Source organism: Salvelinus fontinalis, chromosome 19 (genome assembly GCF_029448725.1).
Source record: "Salvelinus fontinalis isolate EN_2023a chromosome 19, ASM2944872v1, whole genome shotgun sequence".
NCBI classification, from domain to species: domain Eukaryota; kingdom Metazoa; phylum Chordata; class Actinopteri; order Salmoniformes; family Salmonidae; genus Salvelinus; species Salvelinus fontinalis.
The window spans coordinates 49,264,672-49,291,178 of record NC_074683.1 but is presented as its reverse complement, the minus strand read 5'-3'; the positions used below and the strand labels follow the sequence as shown (position 1 = coordinate 49,291,178).

Genomic DNA, 26,507 nt, shown 5'->3' with positions numbered 1-26,507 from the left:
ATTGATATCTGTCTCGTATGGTATTGTATTGATATCTGTCTCGTGTTGTATTGATATCTGTCTCATGTTGTATTGATATCTGTCTCATGTTGTATTGATATCTGTCTCGTGTTGCATTGTATTGATATCTGTCTCGTGTTGTATTGATATCTGTCTCATGTTGTATAGATATCTGTCTCGTGTTGTATTGATATCTGTCTCGTATTGTATTGATATCTGTCTCGTATTGTATTGTATTGATATCTGTCTCATGTTGTATTGATATCTGTCTCGTATTGTATTGATATCTGTCTCGTATTGTATTGTATTGATATCTGTCTCGTGTTGTATTGATATCTGTCTCATGTTGTATTGATATCTGTCTCGTGTTGTATTGTATTGATATCTGTCTCGTGTTGTATTGATATCTGTCTCATGTTGTATTGATATCTGTCTCGTGTTGTATTGATATCTGTCTCGTATTGTATTGATATCTGTCTCGTATTGTATTGTATTGATATCTGTCTCGTGTTGTATTGATATCTGTCTCGTATTGTATTGATATCTGTCTCATGTTGTATTGATATCTGTCTCGTGTTGTATTGACATCTGTCTCGTGTTGTATTGTATTGATATCTGTCTCGTGTTGTATTGCTATCTGTCTCGTGTTGTATTGATATCTGTCTCGTATTGTATTGATATCTGTCTCGTATTGTATTGATATCTGTCTCGTGTTGTATTGTATTGATATCTGTCTCGTGTTGTATTGATATCTGTCTCGTGTTGTATTGATATCTGTCTCGTGTTGTATTGTATTGATATCTGTCTCGTGTTGTATTGATATCTGTCTCGTGTTGTATTGCTATCTGTCTCATGTTGTATTGTATTGATATCTGTCTCGTGTTGTATTGATATCTGTCTCGTGTTGTATTGATATCTGTCTCGTGTTGTATTGATATCTGTCTCCTGTTGTATTGATATCTGTCTCGTATTGTATTGTATTGATATCTGTCTCATGTTGTATTGTATTGATATCTGTCTCGTATTGTATTGTATTGATATCTGTCTCATGTTGTGTTGTATTGATATCTGTCTCGTATTGTATTGTATTGATATCTGTCTCCTGTTGTATTGATATCTGTCTCGTATTGTATTGTATTGATATCTGTCTCGTGTTGTATTGATATCTGTCTCGTATTGTATTGATATCTGTCTCATGTTGTATTGTATTGATATCTGTCTCGTGTTGTATTGATATCTGTCTCGTGTTGTATTGATATCTGTCTCGTGTTGTATTGATATCTGTCTCGTGTTGTATTGATATCTGTCTCGTGTTGTATTGATATCTGTCTCGTGTTGTATTGATATCTGTCTCGTGTTGTATTGATATCTGTCTCATGTTGTATTGATATCTGTCTCGTGTTGTATTGATATCTGTCTCGTGTTGTATTGATATCTGTCTCGTGTTGTATTGATATCTGTCTCGTGTTGTATTGATATCTGTCTCGTGTTGTATTGATATCTGTCTCGTGTTGTATTGATATCTGTCTCCTGTTGTATTGATATCTGTCTCGTGTTGTATTGATATCTGTCTCATGTTGTATTGATATCTGTCTCGTGTTGTATTGATATCTGTCTCCTGTTGTATTGTATTGATATCTGTCTCGTGTTGTATTGATATCTGTCTCATGTTGTATTGTATTGATATCTGTCTCATGTTGTATTGTATTGATATCTGTCTCATGTTGTATTGTATTGATATCTGTCTCATGTTGTATTGTATTGATATCTGTCTCGTGTTGTATTGATATCTGTCTCGTGTTGTATTGATATCTGTCTCCTGTTGTATTGTATTGATATCTGTCTCGTGTTGTATTGATATCTGTCTCATGTTGTATTGATATCTGTCTCGTGTTGTATTGATATCTGTCTCGTGTTGTATTGTATTGATATCTGTCTCGTGTTGTATTGATATCTGTCTCATGTTGTATTGATATCTGTCTCATGTTGTATTGCTATCTGTCTCGTGTTGTATTGCTATCTGTCTCGTGTTGTATTGATATCTGTCTCGTGTTGTATTGATATCTGTCTCGTGTTGTATTGATATCTGTCTCGTGTTGTATTGATATCTGTCTCGTGTTGTATTGATATCTGTCTCGTATTGTATTGATATCTGTCTCGTGTTGTATTGATATCTGTCTCGTATTGTATTGATATCTGTCTCGTGTTGTATTGATATCTGTCTCGTGTTGTATTGTATTGATATCTGTCTCGTGTTGTATTGATATCTGTCTCGTGTTGTTTTGATATCTGTCTCGTGTTGTATTGTATTGATATCTGTCTCGTGTTGTATTGATATCTGTCTCGTGTTGTATTGTATTGATATCTGTCTCGTGTTGTATTGATATCTGTCTCGTGTTGTATTGATATCTTTCTCGTGTTGTATTGATATCTGTCTCGTATTGTATTGATATCTGTCTCGTGTTGTATTGATATCTGTCTCGTGTTGTATTGATATCTGTCTCGTGTTGTTTTGATATCTGTCTCGTGTTGTATTGTATTGATATCTGTCTCGTGTTGTATTGATATCTGTCTCGTGTTGTATTGTATTGATATCTGTCTCGTGTTGTATTGATATCTGTCTCGTGTTGTATTGATATCTGTCTCGTGTTGTATTGATATCTGTCTCGTATTGTATTGATATCTGTCTCGTGTTGTATTGATATCTGTCTCCTGTTGTATTGATATCTGTCTCATGTTGTATTGTATTGATATCTGTCTCGTGTTGTATTGATATCTGTCTCCTGTTGTATTGTATTGATATCTGTCTCATGTTGTATTGTATTGATATCTGTCTCGTGTTGTATTGATATCTGTCTCCTGTTGTATTGATATCTGTCTCATGTTGTATTGTACTGATATCTGTCTCGTGTTGTATTGATATCTGTCTCGTGTTGTATTGATATCTGTCTCCTGTTGTATTGTATTGATATCTGTCTCGTATTGTATTGATATCTGTCTCCTGTTGTGTTGTATTGATATCGGTCTCATGTTGTATTGATATCTGTCTCGTGTTGTATTGATATCTGTCTCGTATTGTATTGATATCTGTCTCATGTTGTATTGTATTGATATCTGTCTCGTGTTGTATTGATATCTGTCTCGTGTTGTATTGATATCTGTCTCGTGTTGTATTGATATCTGTCTCATGTTGTATTGTATTGATATCTGTCTCGTGTTGTATTGATATCTGTCTCGTGTTGTATTGTATTGATATCTGTCTCGTGTTGTATTGATATCTGTCTCATGTTGTATTGTATTGATATCTGTCTCGTGTTGTATTGATATCTGTCTCGTGTTGTATTGATATCTATCTCGTGTTGTATTGATATCTGTCTCGTGTTGTATTGATATCTGTCTCGTGTTGTATTGTATTGATATCTGTCTCGTGTTGTATTGATATCTGTCTCGTGTTGTATTGATATCCGTCTCGTGTTGTATTGATATGTCTCGTGTTGTATTGATATCTCTCATGTTGTACAGCCTACATAGAGGAGCAGTCAGCATGTCAACTGCAACGAGTCCTGATGTACAATGCTGACTGCTCCTGTATGTATTCTGTTGTAAATATATTCTGTTAAAAGTTCACTAAAGTTTATTGTAGAGTACTGGCCGCCTACTCCTCTTCTTAGTTATCTATTGTGGTTTTAGGCTGGATATCTGTAATGCACCTTGTGACAACTGCTGATGTAAATAAAGGGCTTTATAAAAACACATTTGATTGATTATCAATCCCCCCCCCCAAAAAAAAATCCCATACACACAGTGTTTGTAGGCCTATGTAGCACGTGCACCAGTCTTGATTAATGTTGCAGCTTGGTGGGAAGCCCAGGAGCTTTTCTCTGTGCACCAGTCTTGATTAATGTTGCAGCTTGGTGGGAAGCCCAGGAGCTTTTCTCTATGCACCAGTCTTGATTAATGTTGCAGCTTGGTGGGAAGCCCAGGAGCTTTTCTCTGTGCATCATGGATCTGCTTCAACTCTCAGCACCTTTCACCATGTGTTTATTCAAGCGTCATCGTGAAACCAGAAATAGAGTAATGCGTCTGTAACAAGAACAGTGAGAGTTGTTTTTCTTGATGTGAATATCTAGCAACACTGATTGACAATAAATGTCACATGCTGTTGTGCAAATGGAATAGACAAAAGGTGGAAATTATAGGCAATTAGTAAGACACCCCCAAAAAAGGAGTGATTCTGCAGGTGGTGACCACACACCACTTCTCAGTTCCTATGCTTCCTGGCTGATGTTTTGGTCACTTTTGAATGCTGGCGGTGCTCTCACTCTAGTGGTAGCATGAGACGGAGTCTACAACCCACACAAGTAGCTCAGGTAGTGCAGTTCATCCAGGATGGCACATCAATGCAAGCTGTGGCAAAATGGTTTGCTGTGTCTGTCAGCGTAGTGTCCAGAGCATGGAGGAGCTACCAGGAGACAGGCCAGTACATCAGGAGACGTGGAGGAGGCCGTAGGAGGGCAACAACCCAGCAGCAGGACCGCTACCTCTGCCTTTGTGCAAGGAGGTGCACTGCCAGAGCCCTGCAAAATGACCTCCAGCAGGCCACAAATGTGCATGTGTCTGCTCAAACGGTCAGAAACAGACTCCATGAGGGTGGTATGAGGGCCCGACGTCCACAGGTGGGGGTTGTGCTTACAGCCCAACACCGTGCAGGACGTTTGGCATTTGCCAGAGAACACCAATATTGGCAAATTCGCCACTGGCGCCCTGTGCTCTTCACAGATGAAAGCAGGTTCACACTGAGCACATGAGCACATGTGACAGACGTGACAGAGTCTGGAGACTCCGTGGAGAACGCTCTGCTGCCTGCAACATCCTCTAGCATGACCGGTTTGGCGGTGGGTCAGTCATGGTGTGGGGTGGCATTTCTTTGTGGGGCCCACAGCCCTCCATGTGCTCGCCAGAGGTAGCCTGACTGCCATTAGGTACCGAGATGAGATCCTCAGACCCCTTGTGAGACCATATGCTGACACATGCACATTTGTGGCCTGCTGGAGGTCATTTTACAGGGCTCTGGCAGTGCTACTCCTTGCACAAAGGCGGAGGTAGCGGTCCTGCTGCTGGGTTGTTGCCCTCCTACGGCCTCCTCCACGTCTCCTGATGTACTGGCCTGTCTCCTGGTAGCGCCTCCATGCTCTGGACACTACGCTGACAGACACAGCAAACCTTCTTGCCACAGCTCGCATTGATGTGCCATCCTGGATGAACTGCACTACCTGAGCCACTTGTGTGGGTTGTAGACTCCGTCTCATGCTACCACTAGAGTGAGAGCACCGCCAACATTCAAAAGTGACCAAAACATCAGCCAGGAAGCATAGGAACTGAGAAGTGGTCTGTGGTCACCACCTGCAGAACCATTCCTTTTTTGGGGGTGTCTTACTAATTGCCTATAATTTCCTTCTTTTGTCTATTCCATTTGCACAACAGCATGTGAAATTTATTGTCAATCAGTGTTGCTTCCTAAGTGGACAGTTTGATTTGACAGAAGTGTGATTGACTTGGAGTTACATTGTGTTGTTTAAGTGTTCCCTTTATTTTTTTGAGCAGTGTATATTCAGTCAAGTCACTTGGATTATTTTATGCCTTTTTAAATGTTTGCTAAAATGATATATTGTCACTTTGTAGATGCTGAAACAGTTAGCTTTGGGCTACGCTATGATCTGGAAATGTCTTTTGGAAACCCTTTAAAAAAAGTTGTTGATACTTGAAATGAGCACCGTTTTCAATTGTTTTTTACTACTGTCTGGTGAGGAAGTGGGAAATATGGAATACATTGGAGGAGGAAGGGAGAATTAATAAGTAATCAGTTTATGGTTATATAAACGGAGGGCATGCATAAAAGAAAATGGACAGCGTCAGGGAATAACCAAGTTAATGGAGAGCCTATTAAAGCACTGCAATGAAATGCCTTAGACCGCTGCGCCACTCGGGAAGCCCAATCCCAAGTACTTCTATGCCACTGCCAGCACAACCTCTATTTTCTGTGACTTCTGATCCATTTCTGCAGTACAATTGACAGCCATGTCTATAAAAGCTATAAAAGCCCACATTACTGAAGCACATATTCTTCCCAGCACTCTTTATTGTGTCTGCCTACACACAGGAATCCTCTCAGGTCCCCTCACCCTCTACCACTCTCTATTGGTGTCTGCCTACACACAGGAATCCTCTCAGGACCCCTCACCCTCTACCACTCTTATTTGTGTCTGCCTACACACAGGAATCCTCTCAGGTCCCCTCACCCTCTACCACTCTCTATTGGTGTCTGCCTACACACAGGAATCCTCTCAGGACCCCTCACCCTCTACCACTCTCTATTGGTGTCTGCCTACACACAGGAATCCTCTCAGGACCCCTCACCCTCTACCACTCTGTATTGGTGTCTGCCTACACACAGGAATCCTCTCAGGTCCCCTCACCCTCTACCACTCTCTATTGGTGTCTGCCTACACACAGGAATCCTCTCAGGACCCCTCACCCTCTACCACTCTCTATTGGTCTCTGCCTACACACAGGAATCCTCTCAGGACCCCTCACCCTCTACCACTCTCTATTGGTCTCTGCCTACACACAGGAATCCTCTCAGGACCCCTCACCCTCTACCACTCTCTATTGGTCTCTGCCTACACACAGGAATCCTCTCAGGACCCCTCACCCTCTACCACTCTCTATTGGTCTCTGCCTACACACAGGAATCCTCTCAGGACCCCTCACCCTCTACCACTCTCTATTGGTCTCTGCCTACACACAGGAATCCTCTCAGGACCCCTCACCCTCTACCACTCTCTATTGGTCTCTGCCTACACACAGGAATCCTCTCAGGACCCCTCACCCTCTACCACTCTCTATTGGTCTCTGCCTACACACAGGAATCCTCTCAGGACCCCTCACCCTCTACCACTCTCTATTGGTCTCTGCCTACACACAGGAATCCTCTCAGGACCCCTCACCCTCTACCACTCTCTATTGGTCTCTGCCTACACACAGGAATCCTCTCAGGACCCCTCACCCTCTACCACTCTTATTTGTGTCTGCCTACACACAGGAATCCTCTCAGGTCCCCTCACCCTCTACCACTCTCTATTGGTGTCTGCCTACACACAGGAATCCTCTCAGGACCCCTCACCCTCTACCACTCTCTATTGGTGTCTGCCTACACACAGGAATCCTCTCAGGACCCCTCACCCTCTACCACTCTGTATTGGTGTCTGCCTACACACAGGAATCCTCTCAGGTCCCCTCACCCTCTACCACTCTCTATTGGTGTCTGCCTACACACAGGAATCCTCTCAGGACCCCTCACCCTCTACCACTCTCTATTGGTCTCTGCCTACACACAGGAATCCTCTCAGGACCCCTCACCCTCTACCACTCTCTATTGGTCTCTGCCTACACACAGGAATCCTCTCAGGACCCCTCACCCTCTACCACTCTCTATTGGTCTCTGCCTACACACAGGAATCCTCTCAGGACCCCTCACCCTCTACCACTCTCTATTGGTCTCTGCCTACACACAGGAATCCTCTCAGGACCCCTCACCCTCTACCACTCTCTATTGGTCTCTGCCTACACACAGGAATCCTCTCAGGACCCCTCACCCTCTACCACTCTCTATTGGTCTCTGCCTACACACAGGAATCCTCTCAGGACCCCTCACCCTCTACCACTCTCTATTGGTCTCTGCCTACACACAGGAATCCTCTCAGGACCCCTCACCCTCTACCACTCTCTATTGGTCTCTGCCTACACACAGGAATCCTCTCAGGACCCCTCACCCTCTACCACTCTCTATTGGTCTCTGCCTACACACAGGAATCCTCTCAGGACCCCTCACCCTCTACCACTCTCTATTGGTCTCTGCCTACACACAGGAATCCTCTCAGGACCCCTCACCCTCTACCACTCTCTATTGGTCTCTGCCTACACACAGGAATCCTCTCAGGACCCCTCACCCTCTACCACTCTCTATTGGTCTCTGCCTACACACAGGAATCCTCTCAGGACCCCTCACCCTCTACCACTCTCTATTACATTTACATTTAAGTCATTTAGCAGACGCTCTTATCCAGAGCGACTTACTATTGGTCTCTGCCTACACACAGGAATCCTCTCAGGATCCCTCACCCTGTACCTATCTTCCTCTACCTCTCTTCAATACTTCAGCACCTTCTGTAACCATAGCAACTTCAACCCGCCCCTCGCCGGACACCTCCGATCTCAAGCCCCATGTGGACCCCTACACACAACCTTCTCCACCGATACTACACATTCCTTTGTCACATACCCTCCTACACACTGCTGCAACATGCCCATAAACTTGACTGTAGTATTTTTGGGAACAAAAGCTCTCCCAGGATAACTGACACTTCCGACCTTGACCTTATCTGGCAAAGACTGTCTGTCATGCTTAGTTTTGATGCAATGTCTTCTCCGTTTCCCCCACGCTCTCCAATGGATCTACGTCTCACCAAACGGTGGGTGTCAGACACCGGGAATCTTCCATTTCAACTGCTCCTCCTCAACACTTAATGGCACCGGTTATTAGTCCTTTCAACAGGCGTAATCCAGAGCGCCCGCTCCCTCTGGGCGGGGGAAACATATCATCAGGAGTCCACTCTAAGAAACCGTCACCAACTCAACAGTCCCCAACTTCACACCACATAATGATCAGCCAAAATTCAATGATCCATTCTCTAGAAATCTCACTCCCACTGGGCCAGAATCGTCCCCATCATCCTCGGGGTGAGGCCCAAACTCAGCAGGTACTTTATCCTCCCTCTCAGCAGGTTCTTTCTCTGAACTACTAGATAATGTATCCCTCTTCTTTTTGCACTTGCCACCAACCTTCCTCACCATCTTCTCCTTCACCAGATCTTCCAGAAGGCTTGTGCATTCCCCGACCCCATCTTGTCTGCCATCTTACCGTGTGTCTCAGCTCCAGTCAACGCCGTGCATTTACTACCATTGAGTCCTTGAAGGAGATTGTCTTGAGTTTACCCAGAATGCACTGCGTGGCCTATTGGCAACGTAAACAGTGGGTGTTTATATGAATCTAATGTTAATACGTATCTCTGGCAACACCGTCGCAACAAATGGCACTACGGAAGACGAGAAAACTTTTGCATTTCCTTTTCCCCTAGATAAAAATGGGAAAACCCATTTCATGGCAGTTTTAAAGTCCATATATTAAAAAGTCAAAATACATTGATTCATTACGTTAATTTATTGAACAGTAAATATTTCACAGAAAAATATTCAACAGTTGCTCAGAGATAATACTAAAACTGCATCTCAATTTATAACCCCAATGCATCAAAACTACTAATACAAATCTTTCTAAATGTCTACCACAAAAATCTGGTTTTAAAGTGTCTAGATTTCACCAATCATAATGTAAACAATTCTACCTACTAACAGCATCTAAACAGCTCGTCACTTCGGTCTTCTGTGTCTTGTTGGCTTGTTGTCTGCTGTTTGGCCTTGTGGTTGTAGACCTCTCCGTGGACCTGGCTTGGTAGATTCCTCCAGCTTTTCCAACTTCACCCAACCAGAGGCCTGACTCACTTGTAGTGATTGATTTTCTGTTGAAAGAAACATACTTTGTCAGTCTCTTGCTCACGGTCACGGATTCCCCTGCCTGCGACGGTCACCCCTGCCTGCGACGGACACGGATCCCCCTGCCTGCGACGGACCCCCCTGCCTGCGACGGACACGGACCCCCCTGCCTGCCTGCGGCGGACACGGACCCCCCTGCCTGCGGCGGACACGGACCCCCCTGCCTGCGGCGGACACGGACCCCCCTGCCTGCGACGGACACGGACCCCCCTGCCTGCGACGGACACGGACCCCCCTGCCTGCGACGGACACGGACCCCCCTGCCTGCGACGGACACGGACCCCCCTGCCTGCGGCGGACACGGACCCCCCTGCCTGCGACGGACACGGACCCCCCTGCCTGCGACGGACACGGACCCCCCTGCCTGCGACGGACACGGACCCCCCTGCCTGCGACGGACACGGACCCCCCTGCCTGCGACGGACACAGATTCCCCTCCCTGCGACGGACACAGATTCCCCTGCCTGCGACGGACACGGACCCCCCTGCCTGCGACGGACACGGACCCCCCTGCCTGCGACGGACACGGACCCCCCTGCCTGCGACGGACACAGATTCCCCTCCCTGCGACGGACACAGATTCCCCTGCCTGCGACGGACAAGGATTCCACTGCCTGCGACGGACACGGATTTCACTGCCTGCGACGGACACGGATTCCACTGCCTGCGACGGACACGGATTCCACTGCCTGTGACTGACATTACCGGGGGCAAACTACCTGCCCTCCAGGACACCAGGGCTCTCCACCGGGGGAGATGAGCTTGGAGGGTCCTATGGTGAAGGCTGAGCTATAGTCAATGAACAGCATTCTGTTGTAGGTACAGTGCATTCAGAAAGTATTCAGACCCCTTGACCTTTTCCACATTGTTACGTTACAGCCTTATTCTAAAATGGATTAAATTGGCACACCTGTATTTGGGGAGTTCCTCCCATTCTTCTCTGCAGATCCTCTCAAGCTCTGTCAGGTTGGATGGGGAGCGTCGCTGCACAGCTATTTTCAGGTCTCTCCAGAGATGTTCGATTGGGTTCAAGTCCGGGCTTTGGCTGGGCCACTCAAGGACATTCAGAGACTTGTCCCGAAGCCACTCCTGCGTTGTCTTGGCTGTGTGCTTAGGGTCGTTGTCCTGTTGGAAGGTGAACCTTCGGCGCAGTCTGAGGTCCTGAGCGCTCTGGAGCAGGTTTTCATCAAGGATCTCTATGTACTTTGATCCGTTCATCTTTCCCTTGATCCTGACTAGTCTCCCAGTCCCTGCCGCTGAAAAACATCCCCACAGCATGATGCTGCCACCACCATGCTTCACCGTAGGGATGGTGCCAGGTTTCCTCCAGATGTTACGCTTGGCATTCAGGCCAAAAGAGTTCAAATCGGTTTCATCAGACCAGAGAATCTTGTTTCTCATGGTCTGAAAGTCTTCATGTGCCTTTTACTGAGGAGTGGCTTCCGTCTAGCCACTCTACCATACAGACCTGGTGAAGTGCTGCGGAGATGGTTGTCCTTCTGGAAGGTTCTCCCATCTCCACAGAGGAACTATGGAGCTCTGTCAGAGTGACCATCAGGTTCTTGGTCACCTCCCCGATTGCTCAGTTTGGCCAGGAAGAGTCTTGGTGGTTCCAAACGTTCTTACATTTAAGAATGATGGAGGCCACTGTGTTCTTGTGGAGTTTCAATGCTGCAGAAATGTTTTGGTCCCCTTCCCCAGATTTGTGCCTCAACACAATCCTGTCTCGAAGCCCCACAGACAATTCCTTCGACCTCATGGCTTGGTTTTTGCTCTGACATGCTCTGTCAACTGTGGGACCTTATATAGACATGTGTGTTCCTTTCAAAATAATGTCCAATCAAATGAATTTACAACAGGTGGACTCCAATCAAGTTTTAAAAACATCTCAAGGATGATCAATGGAAACAGGATGCACCTGAGCTCAATTTCGAGTCTGAGAGCAAAGGGTCTGAATAACTTATGTAAAAAAGTTTTTTTTTTTTTTTTGTAATACATTTTCAAAAATGTATAAAAAAAACAGTTTTTGCTTTGTCATTTTGGGGTATTGTCTGTAGATTGCTGAGGAAAAACAGTAATTCAATCAATTTCATAATAAGGCTGTAATGTAACAAAAAGTTGGAAAAAGTCAAGAGGTCTGAATACTTTCCAAAAGCACTGTATTCCTCTTGCCCAGATGAGATAGGGCAGTGCGATTGCACCATCTGTGTATCTATTGGGGTGGTAAGCAAACTGAAGTGGGTCTAGGGTGTCAGGTAAGGTAGAGGTGATGATACTTGACTAGCCTCTCAAAGCACTTCATGATAACAGAAGTGAATACTACGAGGTGATAGCCATTTAGTTCAGTTACCTTTGCTTTCTTGGGTACAGGAACAATGGTTGCACTCTTGAAGCAAGTGGGGACAGCAGACTGGGATAGGGAGCGATTCAATATGTCCGTAAACACTCCAGCTAGCTAGTCTGCGCATGCTCTGAGGACGCGGTTAAGGATGACGTCTGGGCTGGCAGCCTTGCGAGGGTCAACACACTTACACGTCTTACTCACGTCGGCCACGTAGAAAGAGAGCCCACAGTCCTTGGGAGCGGGCAGCGTTGGTGGCACTGTGTTATCCTCAAAGCGTGCGAGGAAGGTGTTTAGCTTGTCCGGGAGCGAGACGTTGGTGGAACTGTGTTATCCTCAAAGCGTGCGAGGAAGGTGTTTAGCTTGTCCGGGAGCACGACGTCGGTGGAACTGTGTTATCCTCAAAGCGTGCGAGGAAGGTGTTTAGCTTGTCCGGGAGCGAGACGTCGGTGGAACTGTGTTATCCTCAAAGCGTGCGAGGAAGGTGTTTAGCTTGTCCGGGAGCGAGACGTCGGTGGAACTGTGTTATCCTCAAAGCGTGCGAGGAAGGTGTTTAGCTTGTCCGGGAGCGAGACGTCGGTGGAACTGTGTTATCCTCAAAGCGTGCGAGGAAGGTGTTTAGCTTGTCCGGGAGCGAGACGTCGGTGGAACTGTGTTATCCTCAAAGCGTGCGAGGAAGGTGTTTAGCTTGTCCGGGAGCGAGACGTCGGTGGAACTGTGTTATCCTCAAAGCGTGCGAGGAAGGTGTTTAGCTTGTCCGGGAGCAAGACATCGGTGGCAGCGACACCTTGTAATCCGTGATTGTCTGTAGACCCTGCTACATACGTCTTGTGTCTGAGCCGTTGAATTGTGACTCCACTTTGGCTCGTACTGATGTTTTGCCTGTTTGCCTTATGGAGGGAATAACTACCATCTATCCACGGTTTCTGGTTCGGGTAGGTTTTAATAGTCACCGTGGGAACAACATCCCCTACACACTTCCTGATAAAAATCAGTCACCGTGTCCGGGTGAATCTTGAAGCATGGATTCCGATTGGTCAGACCAGCGTTTAATAGACCTTAAACAGGAAGTTACCCGTACTGAGTTTCTGCCTTTAGGAAGGGAGGAGCAAAATGGAGTCGATCTGATTTGCCGAAGGGAGGGCAGGGGAGGGCCTTGTAGGCATCTCAAAAAGACGCGAAGCAGCGGTCGAGTTTTTCCTAAGCGAGTACTACAGTCAAAGTGTGGATAGAACTTCGGTAGCGTTTTCCTCAAATTTGCTTTGTTAAAAACACCAGCTACAATAAATGTGGCCTCAGGATAAAAGGTTTCCAGTTCGCATAAAGTGTAGTTCCTTAAGGGCCGTCATGGTACAGGCTTGAGGGGGAATATACACGGCTCTGAATATAACCCAAGAGAATTCTCTTGTGAGGGAATACGGTCAAACATTTGATTGTGAGGTATTCCAGGTTGGGTGAACAAAAGGACTTGTGTTCCTGTACGTTATCACAATCACACAAAGAGTGGTTAATCATTAAACATACATCTCCACTTTTCTTTTTCCCCAGAGAGTTCTTTCTTCCTGTCTACGTGATGAACTGAGAACCCAGCTGGCTGTATGGACAGGAACAGTCTGGAGAGAGCCATGATTCTGTGAAACAGAGTATGTTACAGTCCCTGATGTCTCTCTGAACAAATAATGTAAGACATAACACACACAAAAACCACAATACTGCAAAGTTGCTTAGGAGCTAGACGCAGAGCTGCCATGTATTAGGAGCTACAAGCAGAACTGCCATGTCTGTCATGTCTTAGGAGCTACAAGCAGAGCTGTCATGTCTGTCATGTCTTAGGAGCTACAAGCAGAGCTGTCATGTCTTAGGCGCTACAAGCAGAGCTGTCATGTCTGTCATGTCTTAGGAGCTACAAGCAGAGCTGTCATGTCTTAGGAGCTACAAGCAGAGCTGTCATGTCTTAGGAGCTACAAGCAGAGCTGTCATGTCTTAGGAGCTACAAGCAGAGCTGTCATGTCTTAGGAGCTACAAGCAGAGCTGTCATGTCTTAGGAGCTACAAGCAGAGCTGTCATGTCTTAGGAGCTACAAGCAGAGCTGTCATGTCTTAGGAGCTACAAGCAGAGCTGTCATGTCTGTCATGTATTAGGAGCTAGAAGCAGAACTGCCATGTCTCATGTATTAGGAGCTAGAAGCAGAACTGCCATGTCTCATGTATTAGGAGCTAGAAGCAGAACTGCCATGTCTCATGTATTAGGAGCTAGAAGCAGAACTGCCATGTCTCATGTATTAGGAGCTAGAAGCAGAACTGCCATGTCTCATGTATTAGGAGCTACAAGCAGAACTTCCATGTCTCATGTATTAGGAGCTAGAAGCAGAACTGCCATGTCTCATGTATTAGGAGCTAGAAGCAGAACTGCCATGTCTCATGTATTAGGAGCTAGAAGCAGAACTGCCATGTCTCATGTATTAGGAGCTAGAAGCAGAACTGCCATGTCTCATGTATTAGGAGCTACAAGCAGAACTGCCATGTCTGTCGACCCCATCTTCCAACATCACTCTCTATATGTGTGTTGGGGTGTCTGGACATCTTCCTCCTCAGAGTGAGTTGGTGTTACTATCGTGACGTGTATTTACTCTTCATGGTTTCAATCTGTCTAGGAGTTGTTCATAGTAGTTTTGCCATGTGTTATACAGTCACAATCTCCTTTTACAATCCATATTATTGTTCTTGTGATAACGTATTTAAAATTACCCATTCATTGTCATGCTGTTTATTATATTTCATTCATATCTCTTTGTACAGAATCACATCCATCTCATATGGCCTCGATGTCGATTAAGGCAGCCCCCCCCCCCTCACCTCTGATTCAGAGGGGTTAAATGAGGAAGACTCACCTCTCTGATTCAGAGGGGTTAAATGAGGAAGACTCACCTCTCTGATTCAGAGGGGTTGGGTTAAATGAGGAAGACTCACCTCTCTGATTCAGAGGGGTTAAATGAGGAAGACTCACCTCTCTGATTGAGGGGTTGGGTTAAATGAGGAAGACACATTTCAGTTGAAGGCATTCAGTTGTACAACTGATTAGGTATCCCCCCTTTCCCTCCCTCTCTCTCTTTCACCACACACCCTTCCCTCTGGAAATAAAGTTCTCTATTGGGTAACTGAGGCTGCCGTATTCCTGTGTCAGTGAGTCACAGACTAGCCGTTCTCTTTCTCACTAATTCATGACATTTCCATCATACAGTATAGTTGTGCAATACATCCAGCCACTGTTACTGTACCTTCTAGGCAACGAGACTGGGTCTCTGCTAGAGACTTCCTCATCGCCAGACACTGTTACTGTACCTTCCAGGCAGCGGGACTGGGTCTCTGCTAGAGACTTCCTCATCGCCAGCCACTGTTACTGTACCTTCCAGGCAGCGGGACTGGGTCTCTGCTAGAGACTTCCTCATCGCCAGACACTGTTACTGTACCTTCTAGGCAGCGGGACTGGGTCTCTGCTAGAGACTTCCTCATCGCCAGCCACTGTTACTGTACCTTCTAGGCAGCGGGACTGGGTCTCTGCTAGAGACTTCCTCATCGCCAGCCACTGTTACTGTACCTTCTAGGCAGCGGGACTGGGTCTCTGCTAGAGACTTCCTCATCGCCAGACACTGTTACTGTACCTTCTAGGCAACGGGACTGGGTCTCTGCTAGAGACTTCCTCATCGCCAGCCACTGTTACTGTACCTTCTAGGCAGCGGGACTGGGTCTCTGCTAGAGACTTCCTCATCGCCAGACACTGTTACTGTACCTTCTAGGCAGCGGGACTGGGTCTCTGCTAGAGACTTCCTCATCGCCAGCCACTGTTACTGTACCTTCTAGGCAGCGGGACTGGGTCTCTGCTAGAGACTTCCTCATCGCCAGACACTGTTACTGTACCTTCTAGGCAGCGGGACTGGGTCTCTGCTAGAGACTTCCTCATCGCCAGACACTGTTACTGTACCTTCTAGGCAGCGGGACTGGGTCTCTGCTAGAGACTTCCTCATCGCCAGACACTGTAGGTTCAAATTCTTCTCCTTCTCTGCTAGAGACTCCAACACCTTGTCCATTTTATCCACCTCCTTCCGTTTCTTCTTTGATGCTTTTCCCTGTGACCTTAAGACACAACATTTTTTAAACTTGTTATAAAAGAAACCAACCCTCCATTTTCCCCTGACAGTCACACACCTTCATCAGACAGTGAACACCTTCCCAAAACAACCTCAAATCACAGAGTACAAAAGAGGCATCTCAACGGTCTTTCCTGGTAAAATAATAAATATATCTATTAGGCTTATATCCATCTTTTATAATATCAATAAACATAGAAGACCTATTAATCCAGTCCAGTTGCTGGACCAGCTCAGCCCTCCTCAGCCTCGATGTCTCCAGCTCCAACAGGTCCTCACCCACTCCGCCTGTCTGCGTCGCCATCACCATCCTCCGGTTCAGGTCTTCAGTGCTACACATTGGGAACCATAATAGGGATGGTCATGGGTGTGAGTAATTAAGGACTCAAACTGATTTTTTTTTACTGTAAAACTATTAGATGTAATGTGCTTTGTGACTGCCTGAAAGGAGAAGATACATTTTGTCCAGATTATTAATATATATATTTTTTTTAATTGTCTTGAAGCGTTCATTTGCTTTTTGACTCTAGTATTCCATATGTATAATTCACTCAATTGCATTCGGACTACTCCCTACAAAACACAAGTGCGTCGTGACACAAACTCCCGTTTGGCAGAAATAAATTCCTATAAAAAATGTATCCAACTGATTAGGGATTATTAACATGCGGGATCCATGGGAACACTTCACATTTCCAGAAAAAAATGTACCGAGGTAACGATAGATTCAGGTTGGATATTGACCTGTAGTTTCTCACGTCCACCAACAGCAGTTAGGGACCGTCAACATACTGTAGTGACAAATCAAACGTTTCAGATTTCAATAGCTCTTTAACCATTACTCCTAAAACTTTCAGAACTGGTTGTGGCTAACCCGGTGACACACATTGCACACCCTTTAGTTTGTCCATTTGCATCTCACACGATTGTACATACATTTTCAAACTTTATAATTTCAAGAGCTCCTTGGTAATATGACCTACTGACCTCAAACTACTTTCAGAATGTCCACGGACTGGCGGAGACGGGCGACGCGAGGCATGCAGTGTGGTAACGTGACCGATCCCAGAGAAGCTGGCAGGATTCCCGGGGAGAGTTATTTTCCACCTCCCTCCTCTCGCCACCGTTGGAAGTTTGTTGTGCGGCCCATCTCACAAGGGGCTGTGTGCGGGGGTTCGTCGGGGTGGTGTCCGTCGGCCGAATGCGGAAAGGATGGGGGGGGGGGGGGGGGTTTGTCCGGCAGTTGGCGGTGGCAACTCTGGACATGCAGATCTCCCCGGCCCCACACATTATAGGTGGGGAGGTCTCCTCTACGCTCACTAGACTTGAGGAGGAGACTAAACCCATTGGCCCCGCAGTGATAGGGTATTGCATGGACCGGGCTCATGCCCTACTAAGTGGGGAGAGGTATTTCCAGCTTGTCTAGAGAGGGAGGCCTACATTTGATGTGGGTAGTACCATCCACGCCCATTGATTTGCTGTGGAACCATAACACGGACGGGAAGAAGGTTCCCACTGGGCACGGATCACAGGAATGGGACAGGTTAGTTTTACCCTACTGATGATGTGTTGTTGCAATAGTAATCCTGCTCAGTACGAGAGGAACCGCAGGTTCAGACATTTGGTGTATGTGATTGGCTGAGGAGCCAATGGTGCGAAGCTACCATCTGTGGGATTATGACTGAACGCCTCTAAGTCAGAATCCCCCCTAAACGTAACGATACCGTAGTGAAGCAGAATACACCAAGCGTTGTATTGTTCACCCACTAATAGGGAACGTGAGCAGGGTTACCGTAGTGCCGCGGATCTTCAGTTGGCCCGGGACAGCCTGCCTCTTTTGCGACCGGATGAGTTGCCGCCCCTCTCCTGATGCGCACCTCATGTTTGTGGAGAACCTGGTGCTAAAATCACTCGTAGACGACCTGATTCCGGGTCAGGGTTTCGTGCGTAGCAGAGCAGCTCACTCGCTGCGATCTATTGAAAGTCAGCTCTCAATCCAAGCGTCTACCTCCACCATCCTCCTTTACTTACAGGTTACCAGGTGCACGGAGAAGGGCCAGAGGACAGACAGAGTGGGAGAGAGCCGCTAGCCACCGCTAATACATGGATTTGACAGTCAAATTATCACTTAAAAAATAGCATCCAACCGTTGTTATTTGATATCCTTTGCCGCGTCGTGATTCGTTTAAGTTAACAGGAAAAGTGGTCTGGTCCCTTTTCTACGATGGCAGCCTCCCGAAAACATCCGCCATTCCAAAATATAGACTTCTAGAAGTTCTCATCTAACCAACCACATAAGTTATTGAAAGTTTCCGTGCGCCTAAAGTGACTAACAAAAAAAAAAGTGTTGCATTACCGCATTGGGGGCCAATTCGGACCAAAATGCAACACTTCAAAATGTAGCTAGCCGTCTTCTAAAATGGTCCTCTAACCAGTGACGTCCACATTATTCCCAGATTCCGTGTGGTTTTTGAGCTGTGGGGACAGGACATGCAACCTCATCTCCCCCCCTCTCACGCAATTGATTTCATCTTGATATCGATATGAGTCATTTGTGTTTTTGACGACCCCCGGATCAAAATGCATCAGATTGTTCTCTAGCCAGTGAGGAACAAAATATCTCCAGTAGTCTTCCTTGTGTTCATTTCATACAGGTATACAACCTGATTTCCCCAATAATCGGTATCAGTAATTTATTGCCACTTGTCAAAACAGGGTTTTTGGTGCTCATTAAAAAAATACAAGGAATATGATTACTATTGTAGCACAGTACCAGTCAAAAGTTTGGACACACCTACTCATTTAAGGGTTTTTCTTTATTTTACTGTCAACGCATAATAATAGTGAAGACATCAAAACTATGAAATAACACATATGGAATCATGTAGTAACCAAAACTGTTCAATCAAAATATTTATATTTGAGATTCTTCAAAATTAGCCACCCTTTGCCTTGATGAAAGCTTTGCAAACTCTTGGCATTCTCTCAACCAGCTTCATGAGGTAGTCACCTGGAATGCATTTCAATTAACAGGAGTGCCTTGTTAAATGTTAATTTGTGGAATTTCTTTCCTTCTTAATGCATTTAAGCCAATCAGTTCTTTTGTGACAAGGTCGGGTTGGTATACAGAAGATAGACCTATTTGGTAAAATACAAAGTCCACATTATGGCAAGAACGGCTCAAATAAGCAAAGTGAAACAACAGTCCATCATTACTTTAAGACATGAAGGTCAGTCAATCGAAAATTTTACTTTTTAAAAAGTTTCTTCATGTGCAGTCGCAAAAACCGTCAAGTGCTATGATGAAACTGTCTCTCATGAGGACCGCCACAGGAAAGGAAGACAGAGTCTCCTCTGCTGCAGAGGATAAGTTCATTAGATTTACCAGCCTCGGAAATTGCAGCACAAATATATGCTTCAAAGTTCAAGTAACAGACACATCTCAACAATCAATTTTTCAGAGGAGAGTGCGTGAATCAGGCCAGAAGAAGACACTTGCTTGGGCCAAGAAACACAAACAATGGACATTATACCGGTGGAAATCTGTCCTTTGGTCTGATGAGTCCAAATCTGAGATTTTTTAGTCCAAATCCGAGATTTTTTGTTCTATCCGCCATGTCTTCGTGAGACACGGAGTAGGTGAGCCGATGATCTCCGAATGTATGGTTCCCACCGTGAAGCATGGAGGAGGTGGTGTGATGGTGTGGGGGTGCTTTTGCTGGTGATACTGTCAGTGTTTTATTTAGAATTCAAGGCACACTTAACCAGCATGGCTACCACAGCATTCTGCAGCGATACGCCTTCCCATCTGGTTTGCACTTAGCAGGACTATAATTTGTTCTTCAACAGGACAATGACCCAACACACCTCCAGGCTGTGTAAGGGCTATTTGACTAAGAAGGAGAGTAATGGAGTGCTGCATCAGATGACCTGGCCTCGACAACCACCCAACCTCAACTGAGATGGTTTGGGATGAGTTGGACCGCAAAGTGAAAGAAAAGCAGACAATAAGTGCTCAGCATATGTGGGAACCCCTTCAAGACTTCACCTGTAATGCTTTTCATGAAAGCATTCCAGGTGAAGCTGGTTGAGAGAATGCTGTTGGTTCCACTTTTTCTGGGCTTCGTTATTTACTTTAAAAAAAAAGTATAGTTCCAAAAGTATACCTAGTATCAAATATCCTTTGACAAGCAAATCCACATTGGGCCAGTCTGAACATCTCAACTTTGGTTTGGTGTTGATAGCTTAAGAGGAGATGGGCAGAGATTTCTTTACCATTCAAGTCTATGGGACTTTTTTTTTTGCCATTGAAATGCATTGTGAGCTCATTTAAATATTGTTTTTAGTTCAAAAAGTATAAATGCTATCAAAAATATTTTCTCAAGCAATCCAAGTGGAGGGCACCTGGACATTTGGAAATTAGTTGTGTGTTAATAGGTTTAATTGTTTAAGCTCTAGAGCGGGTTAAATACATCAAATAATAGAGCATGTAAGAAATCTATAGTTGTGCATTGCTTTCAGCAAGCACACCGAATAATCTATTTCTTATAGAAAGTACTAGAACCAATGCGTTTCAGAGCTTGGCCTTTATCAGGGTAAGGTTTCCATCGAAAGAAACAAAGTTGGATGTTTTTTGGGTAAACCAGTTGCAGAAATCAGATCGAATAACAGGAGGCCATGTTAAAATGTATAACGTCGTCGTTCATTTTCCTACCTATAAAACAGACCCTCAACTCATAAAAGGTGAAGATGTGAACGGCGTTGGTTTCGCTTTGAACAATAGGGCCTAAATCATTCTTTATTTTACTTACGGTCTTCAATTGAACCACCTTGGTTGGAAAGCGAGTAGAAGCGTTCCCATTCACAGGGGATAACTGGGTTAAACATTGTAGGCTACTTACCCTCTTTTGACGGTCTTATCCACAGCCTCTCTCTCTTCCTTAGTGATGTTCAGTTCCTCGTTGACATTACTGATCGCATCTTGAAGTTGTTCAACCAACTTCTATAATATTTCGAGGGGGAAAATGGTTCAATTAACTCCGGTCTAATTGCAGTTGACGTTTGACCAGTTTGCTCAGAAGCATCAGCTAGCACTGGAATAATCTACTTTACCTCGAGTTGGTTTTCGCTCATGGAAGAAACGTCGGAGGGTGAAGTCAGGTCAGAGAAACTCATATTTCTCCTTGGGATGGTTTCTGTTTTCGAGCAGTCTTCAGTGTCGGGTCATGCTACAGGAACGTTAAATACACCTGGAACTCTCCCATTCTGCACAGTCTTAAACTTACCTGTACGGGGCGCTAAAAGACCGCCCTTACTTGGATTTGTATTTATTTCACCTTTTATTTAACTATGCAAGTTAAGAACAAATTCATATTTACAATTACGGCCTCATGCGGGGACGGGGGCTGGGATTAAAACATAAATACAAAATATAGGACAAAACCCACATCACGACAAGAGAGACACCCCAACACTAAGACAACAACGTAGCATGGTAGCAACACAACATGACAACAGCATGGTAGCAACACAACATGACAACAACATGGTAGCATCACAACATGACAACAGCATGGTAGCAACACAGCATGACAACAACATGGTAGCAACACAACATGACAACAACATGGTAGCAACACAACATGACAACAACATGGTAGCAACACAACATGACAACAACATGGTAGCAACACAGCATGACAACAACATGGTAGCAACACAACATGACAACACAGCATGGTAGCAACACAACATGACAACAACATGGTAGCAACACAACATGACAACAACATGGTAGCAACACAACATGACAACAACATGGTAGCAACACAACATGACAACAACATGGTAGCAGCACAACATGACAACAACATGGTAGCAACACAACATGACAACAACATGGTAGCAACACAACATGACAACAACATGGTAGCAACACATGGTTGCAGCACAAAACATGGTAGAAACATTATTGGGCACAGACAACAGCACAAAGGTCAAGAAGTAGAGACAACAATACATCACACAAAGCAGCCACAACTGTCAGTATGAGTGTCCATGATTGAGTCTTTGAATGTAGAGATGGAGATAAAACTGTCCAGTTTGAGTGTTTTATTGCAGCTCGTTCCAGTCGCCTGCTGCAGTGAACTGAAAAGAGGAGCGACCCAGGGATGTGTGTGATTTGGGGACCTTTAACAGAATGTGACTGGCAGAACGGGTGGAGGATGAGGGCTGCAGTAGGTATCTCAGATAGGGGGGAGTGAGGCCTAAGAGGGTTTTTATAAATAAGCATCAATCAGTGGGTCTTGCAACGGGTATACAGAGATGACCAGTTTACAGAGAAGTATAGAGTGCAGTGATGTGTCCTATAAGGAGCATAGAGTGCAGTGATGTGTCCTATAAGGAGTATAGAGTGCAGTGATGTGTCCTATAAGGAGTATAGAGTGCAGTGATGTGTCCTATAAGGAGCATAGAGTGCAGTGATGTGTCCTATAAGGAGTATAGAGTGCAGTGATGTGTCCTATAAGGAGTATAGAGTGCAGTGATGTGTCCTATAAGGAGTATAGAGTGCAGTGATGTGTCCTATAAGGAGCATAGAGTGCAGTGATGTGTCCTATAAGGAGTATAGAGTGCAGTGATGTGTCCTATAAGGAGTATAGAGTGCAGTGATGTGTCCTATAAGGAGTATAGAGTGCAGTGATGTGTCCTATAAGGAGTACAGAGTGCAGTGATGTGTCCTATAAGGAGCATAGAGTGCAGTGATGTGTCCTATAAGGAGTACAGAGTGCAGTGATGTGTCCTATAAGGAGTACAGAGTGCAGTGATGTGTCCTATAAGGAGTACAGAGTGCAGTGATGTGTCCTATAAGGAGTACAGAGTGCAGTGATGTGTCCTATAAGGAGTATAGAGTGCAGTGATGTGTCCTATAAGGAGTATAGAGTGCAGTGATGTGTCCTATAAGGAGTACAGAGTGCAGTGATGTGTCCTATAAGGAGCATAGAGTGCAGTGATGTGTCCTATAAGGAGTATAGAGTGCAGTGATGTGTCCTATAAGGAGTACAGAGTGCAGTGATGTGTCCTATAAGGAGCATAGAGTGCAGTGATGTGTCCTATAAGGAGTATAGAGTGCAGTGATGTGTCCTATAAGGAGTACAGAGTGCAGTGATGTGTCCTATAAGGAGTATAGAGTGCAGTGATGTGTCCTATAAGGAGTATAGAGTGCAGTGATGTGTCCTATAAGGAGTACAGAGTGCAGTGATGTGTCCTATAAGGAGCATAGAGTGCAGTGATGTGTCCTATAAGGAGTATAGAGTGCAGTGATGTGTCCTATAAGGAGTACAGAGTGCAGTGATGTGTCCTATAAGGAGCATAGAGTGCAGTGATGTGTCCTATAAGGAGTATAGAGTGCAGTGATGTGTCCTATAAGGAGTATAGAGTGCAGTGATGTGTCCTATAAGGAGTATAGAGTGCAGTGATGTGTCCTATAAGGAGCATAGAGTGCAGTGATGTGTCCTATAAGGAGTATAGAGTGCAGTGATGTGTCCTATAAGGAGTACAGAGTGCAGTGATGTGTCCTATAAGGAGCATAGAGTGCAGTGATGTGTCCTATAAGGAGTATAGAGTGCAGTGATGTGTCCTATAAGGAGTACAGAGTGCAGTGATGTGTCCTATAAGGAGCATAGAGTGCAGTGATGTGTCCTATAAGGAGTATAGAGTGCAGTGATGTGTCCTATAAGGAGTACAGAGTGCAGTGATGTGTCCTATAAGGAGTATAGAGTGCAGTGATGTGTCCTATAAGGAGTATAGAGTGCAGTGATGTGTCCTATAAGGAGTACAGAGTGCAGTGATGTGTCCTATAAGGAGCATAGAGTGCAGTGATGTGTCCTATAAGGAGTATAGAGTGCAGTGATGTGTCCTATAAGGAGTACAGAGTGCAGTGATGTGTCCTATAAGGAGCATAGAGTGCAGTGATGTGTCCTATAAGGAGTATAGAGTGCAGTGATGTGTCCTATAAGGAGCATAGTTGGTGGCCTGCCGATCTCCATAATCTCGCATGGTCACCTGAAACAGGGTTAGTTTGGCAGCTGGGGTGAAAGAGGAGCTATTACGATAGAGGATTTAACTTTAGCCTGCAGTTTACACACACTACTATTATCTATTACTATTTATTTCTACCGCTCAATTTATCTACTTGTTGACAGATCACATTTCCTAGTGCATATCTAGTTTAGCTTCCGTCCCTCTCCTCGCCCTAACCTGGGTGTAACAGTATAACTTTACGTCGTCCCCTCGCCCCGACACGGGCGCGAACCAGGGAACCTCTGCACACATCAACAACAGTCGCCCACGAAGCATCGTTACCCATCACTCCACAAAAGCCACGGCCCTTGCAGAGCAAGGGGCAACCCTACTTAATGTCTCAGAGCAAGTGACGTAACTGATTGAAATGCTACTAGCGCGCACCCGCTAACTAACTAGCCATTTCACATCCGTTACATGGGCTCGAACCAGGGACCCTCTGCACACATCGACAACAGCCACCCTCGAAGCATCGTTACCCATTGCTCCACAAAAGCCGCTGCTTCAAGGCCTCAGAGCGAGTGATGTAACCGATTGAAACGTTATTAGCGCGCACCACCGCTAACTAGCTAGCCGTTTCACATCGGTTACACCTTTACTGAGTTACATTTACATTTAAGTCATTTAGCAGACGCTCTTATCCAGAGCGACTTACATTTAACCTTTATTTAACTAGGCAAGTCAGTTAAGAACAAACTCTTATTTACAATGACGGCCTAGGAACAGTGGGTTAACTGCCTTGTTCAGGGGCAGAACGACAGATTTGTACCTTGTCAGCTCGGGGATTTGAACTTGCAACCTTTGGGTTACTAGGCCAACGCTCTAACCACTAGGCTACCCTATATTTATTCTGTAAGTGTGTCTACCACGATCCGTGCGTATATTGAACGTTAACTCGCAAATAAAAGTACAATCTTTGAATATATTAAAATATTTTGTAAATAAAACCATAAACAATAAATATGTACAAATATTATACAAATTCAACCATAATTCAAGTGTTCTACACCATCACACAGACATTTTATTTATTTTGTTAGCATCAAACTATCTAAATAGATAATATAAACCTATCCTGTCCTCTATCCACCAATAGTGGTCTACCAGTCTGTCCATCCTGTCCTCTATCCACCAATAGTGGTCTACCAGTCTGTCCTCTATCCACCAATAGTGGTCTACCAGTCTGTCTATCCTGTCCTCTATCCACCAATAGTGGTCTACCAGTCTGTCTATCCTGTCCTCTATCCACCAATAGTGGTCTACCAGTCTGTCTATCCTGTCCTCTATCCACCAATAGTGGTCTACCAGTCTGTCTATCCTGTCCTCTATCAGCCAATAGTGGTCTACCAGTCTGTCCTCTATCCACCAATAGTGGTCTACCAGTCTGTCTATCCTGTCCTCTATCCACCAATAGTGGTCTACCAGTCTGTCTTCTATCAGCTAATAGTGGTCTACCAGTCTGTCTATCCTGTCCTCTATCCACCAATAGTGGTCTACCAGTCTGTCCTCTATCAGCCAATAGTGGTCTACCAGTCTGTCTATCCTGTCCTCTATCCACCAATAGTGGTCTACCAGTCTGTCCTCTATCAGCCAATAGTGGTCTACCAGTCTGTCTATCCTGTCCTCTATCCACCAATAGTGGTCTACCAGTCTGTCTATCCTGTCCTCTATCCACCAATAGTGGTCTACCAGTCTGTCTATCCTGTCCTCTATCCACCAATAGTGGTCTACCAGTCTGTCTATCCTGTCCTCTATCAGCCAATAGTGGTCTACCAGTCTGTCTATCCTGTCCTCTATCCACCAATAGTGGTCTACTAGTCTGTCTATCCTGTCCTCTATCCACCAATAGTGGTCTACCAGTCTGTCTATCCTGTCCTCTATCAGCCAATAGTGGTCTACCAGTCTGTCTATCCTGTCCTCTATCCACCAATAGTGGTCTACCAGTCTGTCTATCCTGTCCTCTATCCACCAATAGTGGTCTACCAGTCTGTCCTCTATCCACCAATAGTGGTCTACCAGTCTGTCTATCCTGTCCTCTATCCACCAATAGTGGTCTACCAGTCTGTCTATCCTGTCCTCTATCAGCCAATAGTGGTCTACCAGTCTGTCTATCCTGTCCTCTATCCACCAATAGTGGTCTACCAGTCTGTCTATCCTGTCCTCTATCAGCCAATAGTGGTCTACCAGTCTGTCTATCCTGTCCTCTATCAGCCAATAGTGGTCTACCAGTCTGTCTATCCTGTCCTCTATCCACCAATAGTGGTCTAC

The 26,507-nt window shown here is 45.2% G+C and overlaps 1 protein-coding gene and 1 long non-coding RNA gene across 3 annotated transcripts in view; one reads left to right on the top strand and one right to left on the bottom strand.

Annotated features, from left to right (window-relative positions):
• Nucleotides 1-9,265: 9,265 nt before the first annotated feature.
• On the bottom strand, nucleotides 9,266-15,538 carry LOC129816908 (uncharacterized). Its single transcript, XR_008753626.1, has 3 exons — nucleotides 15,483-15,538; nucleotides 13,538-13,644; nucleotides 9,266-9,638 (listed from the first exon to the last, which is right to left on the bottom strand). It is a non-coding gene; the product is annotated as an uncharacterized LOC129816908 (long non-coding RNA).
• A 1,879-nt stretch (nucleotides 15,539-17,417) lies between these two features.
• Nucleotides 17,418-26,507, top strand: part of LOC129816907 (high choriolytic enzyme 1) — a 32,947-nt gene continuing 23,857 nt past the window's right edge. For both annotated transcript variants that reach the window (XM_055871879.1, XM_055871878.1), the window contains exon 1: nucleotides 17,418-17,703. Coding sequence is in view for 1 of the 2 variants with exons in the window: in XM_055871878.1 (XP_055727853.1) it covers nucleotides 17,695-17,703 (9 nt within the window). In the remaining variant the exon portion in view is untranslated. The remainder of the gene's footprint in view (nucleotides 17,704-26,507) is intronic.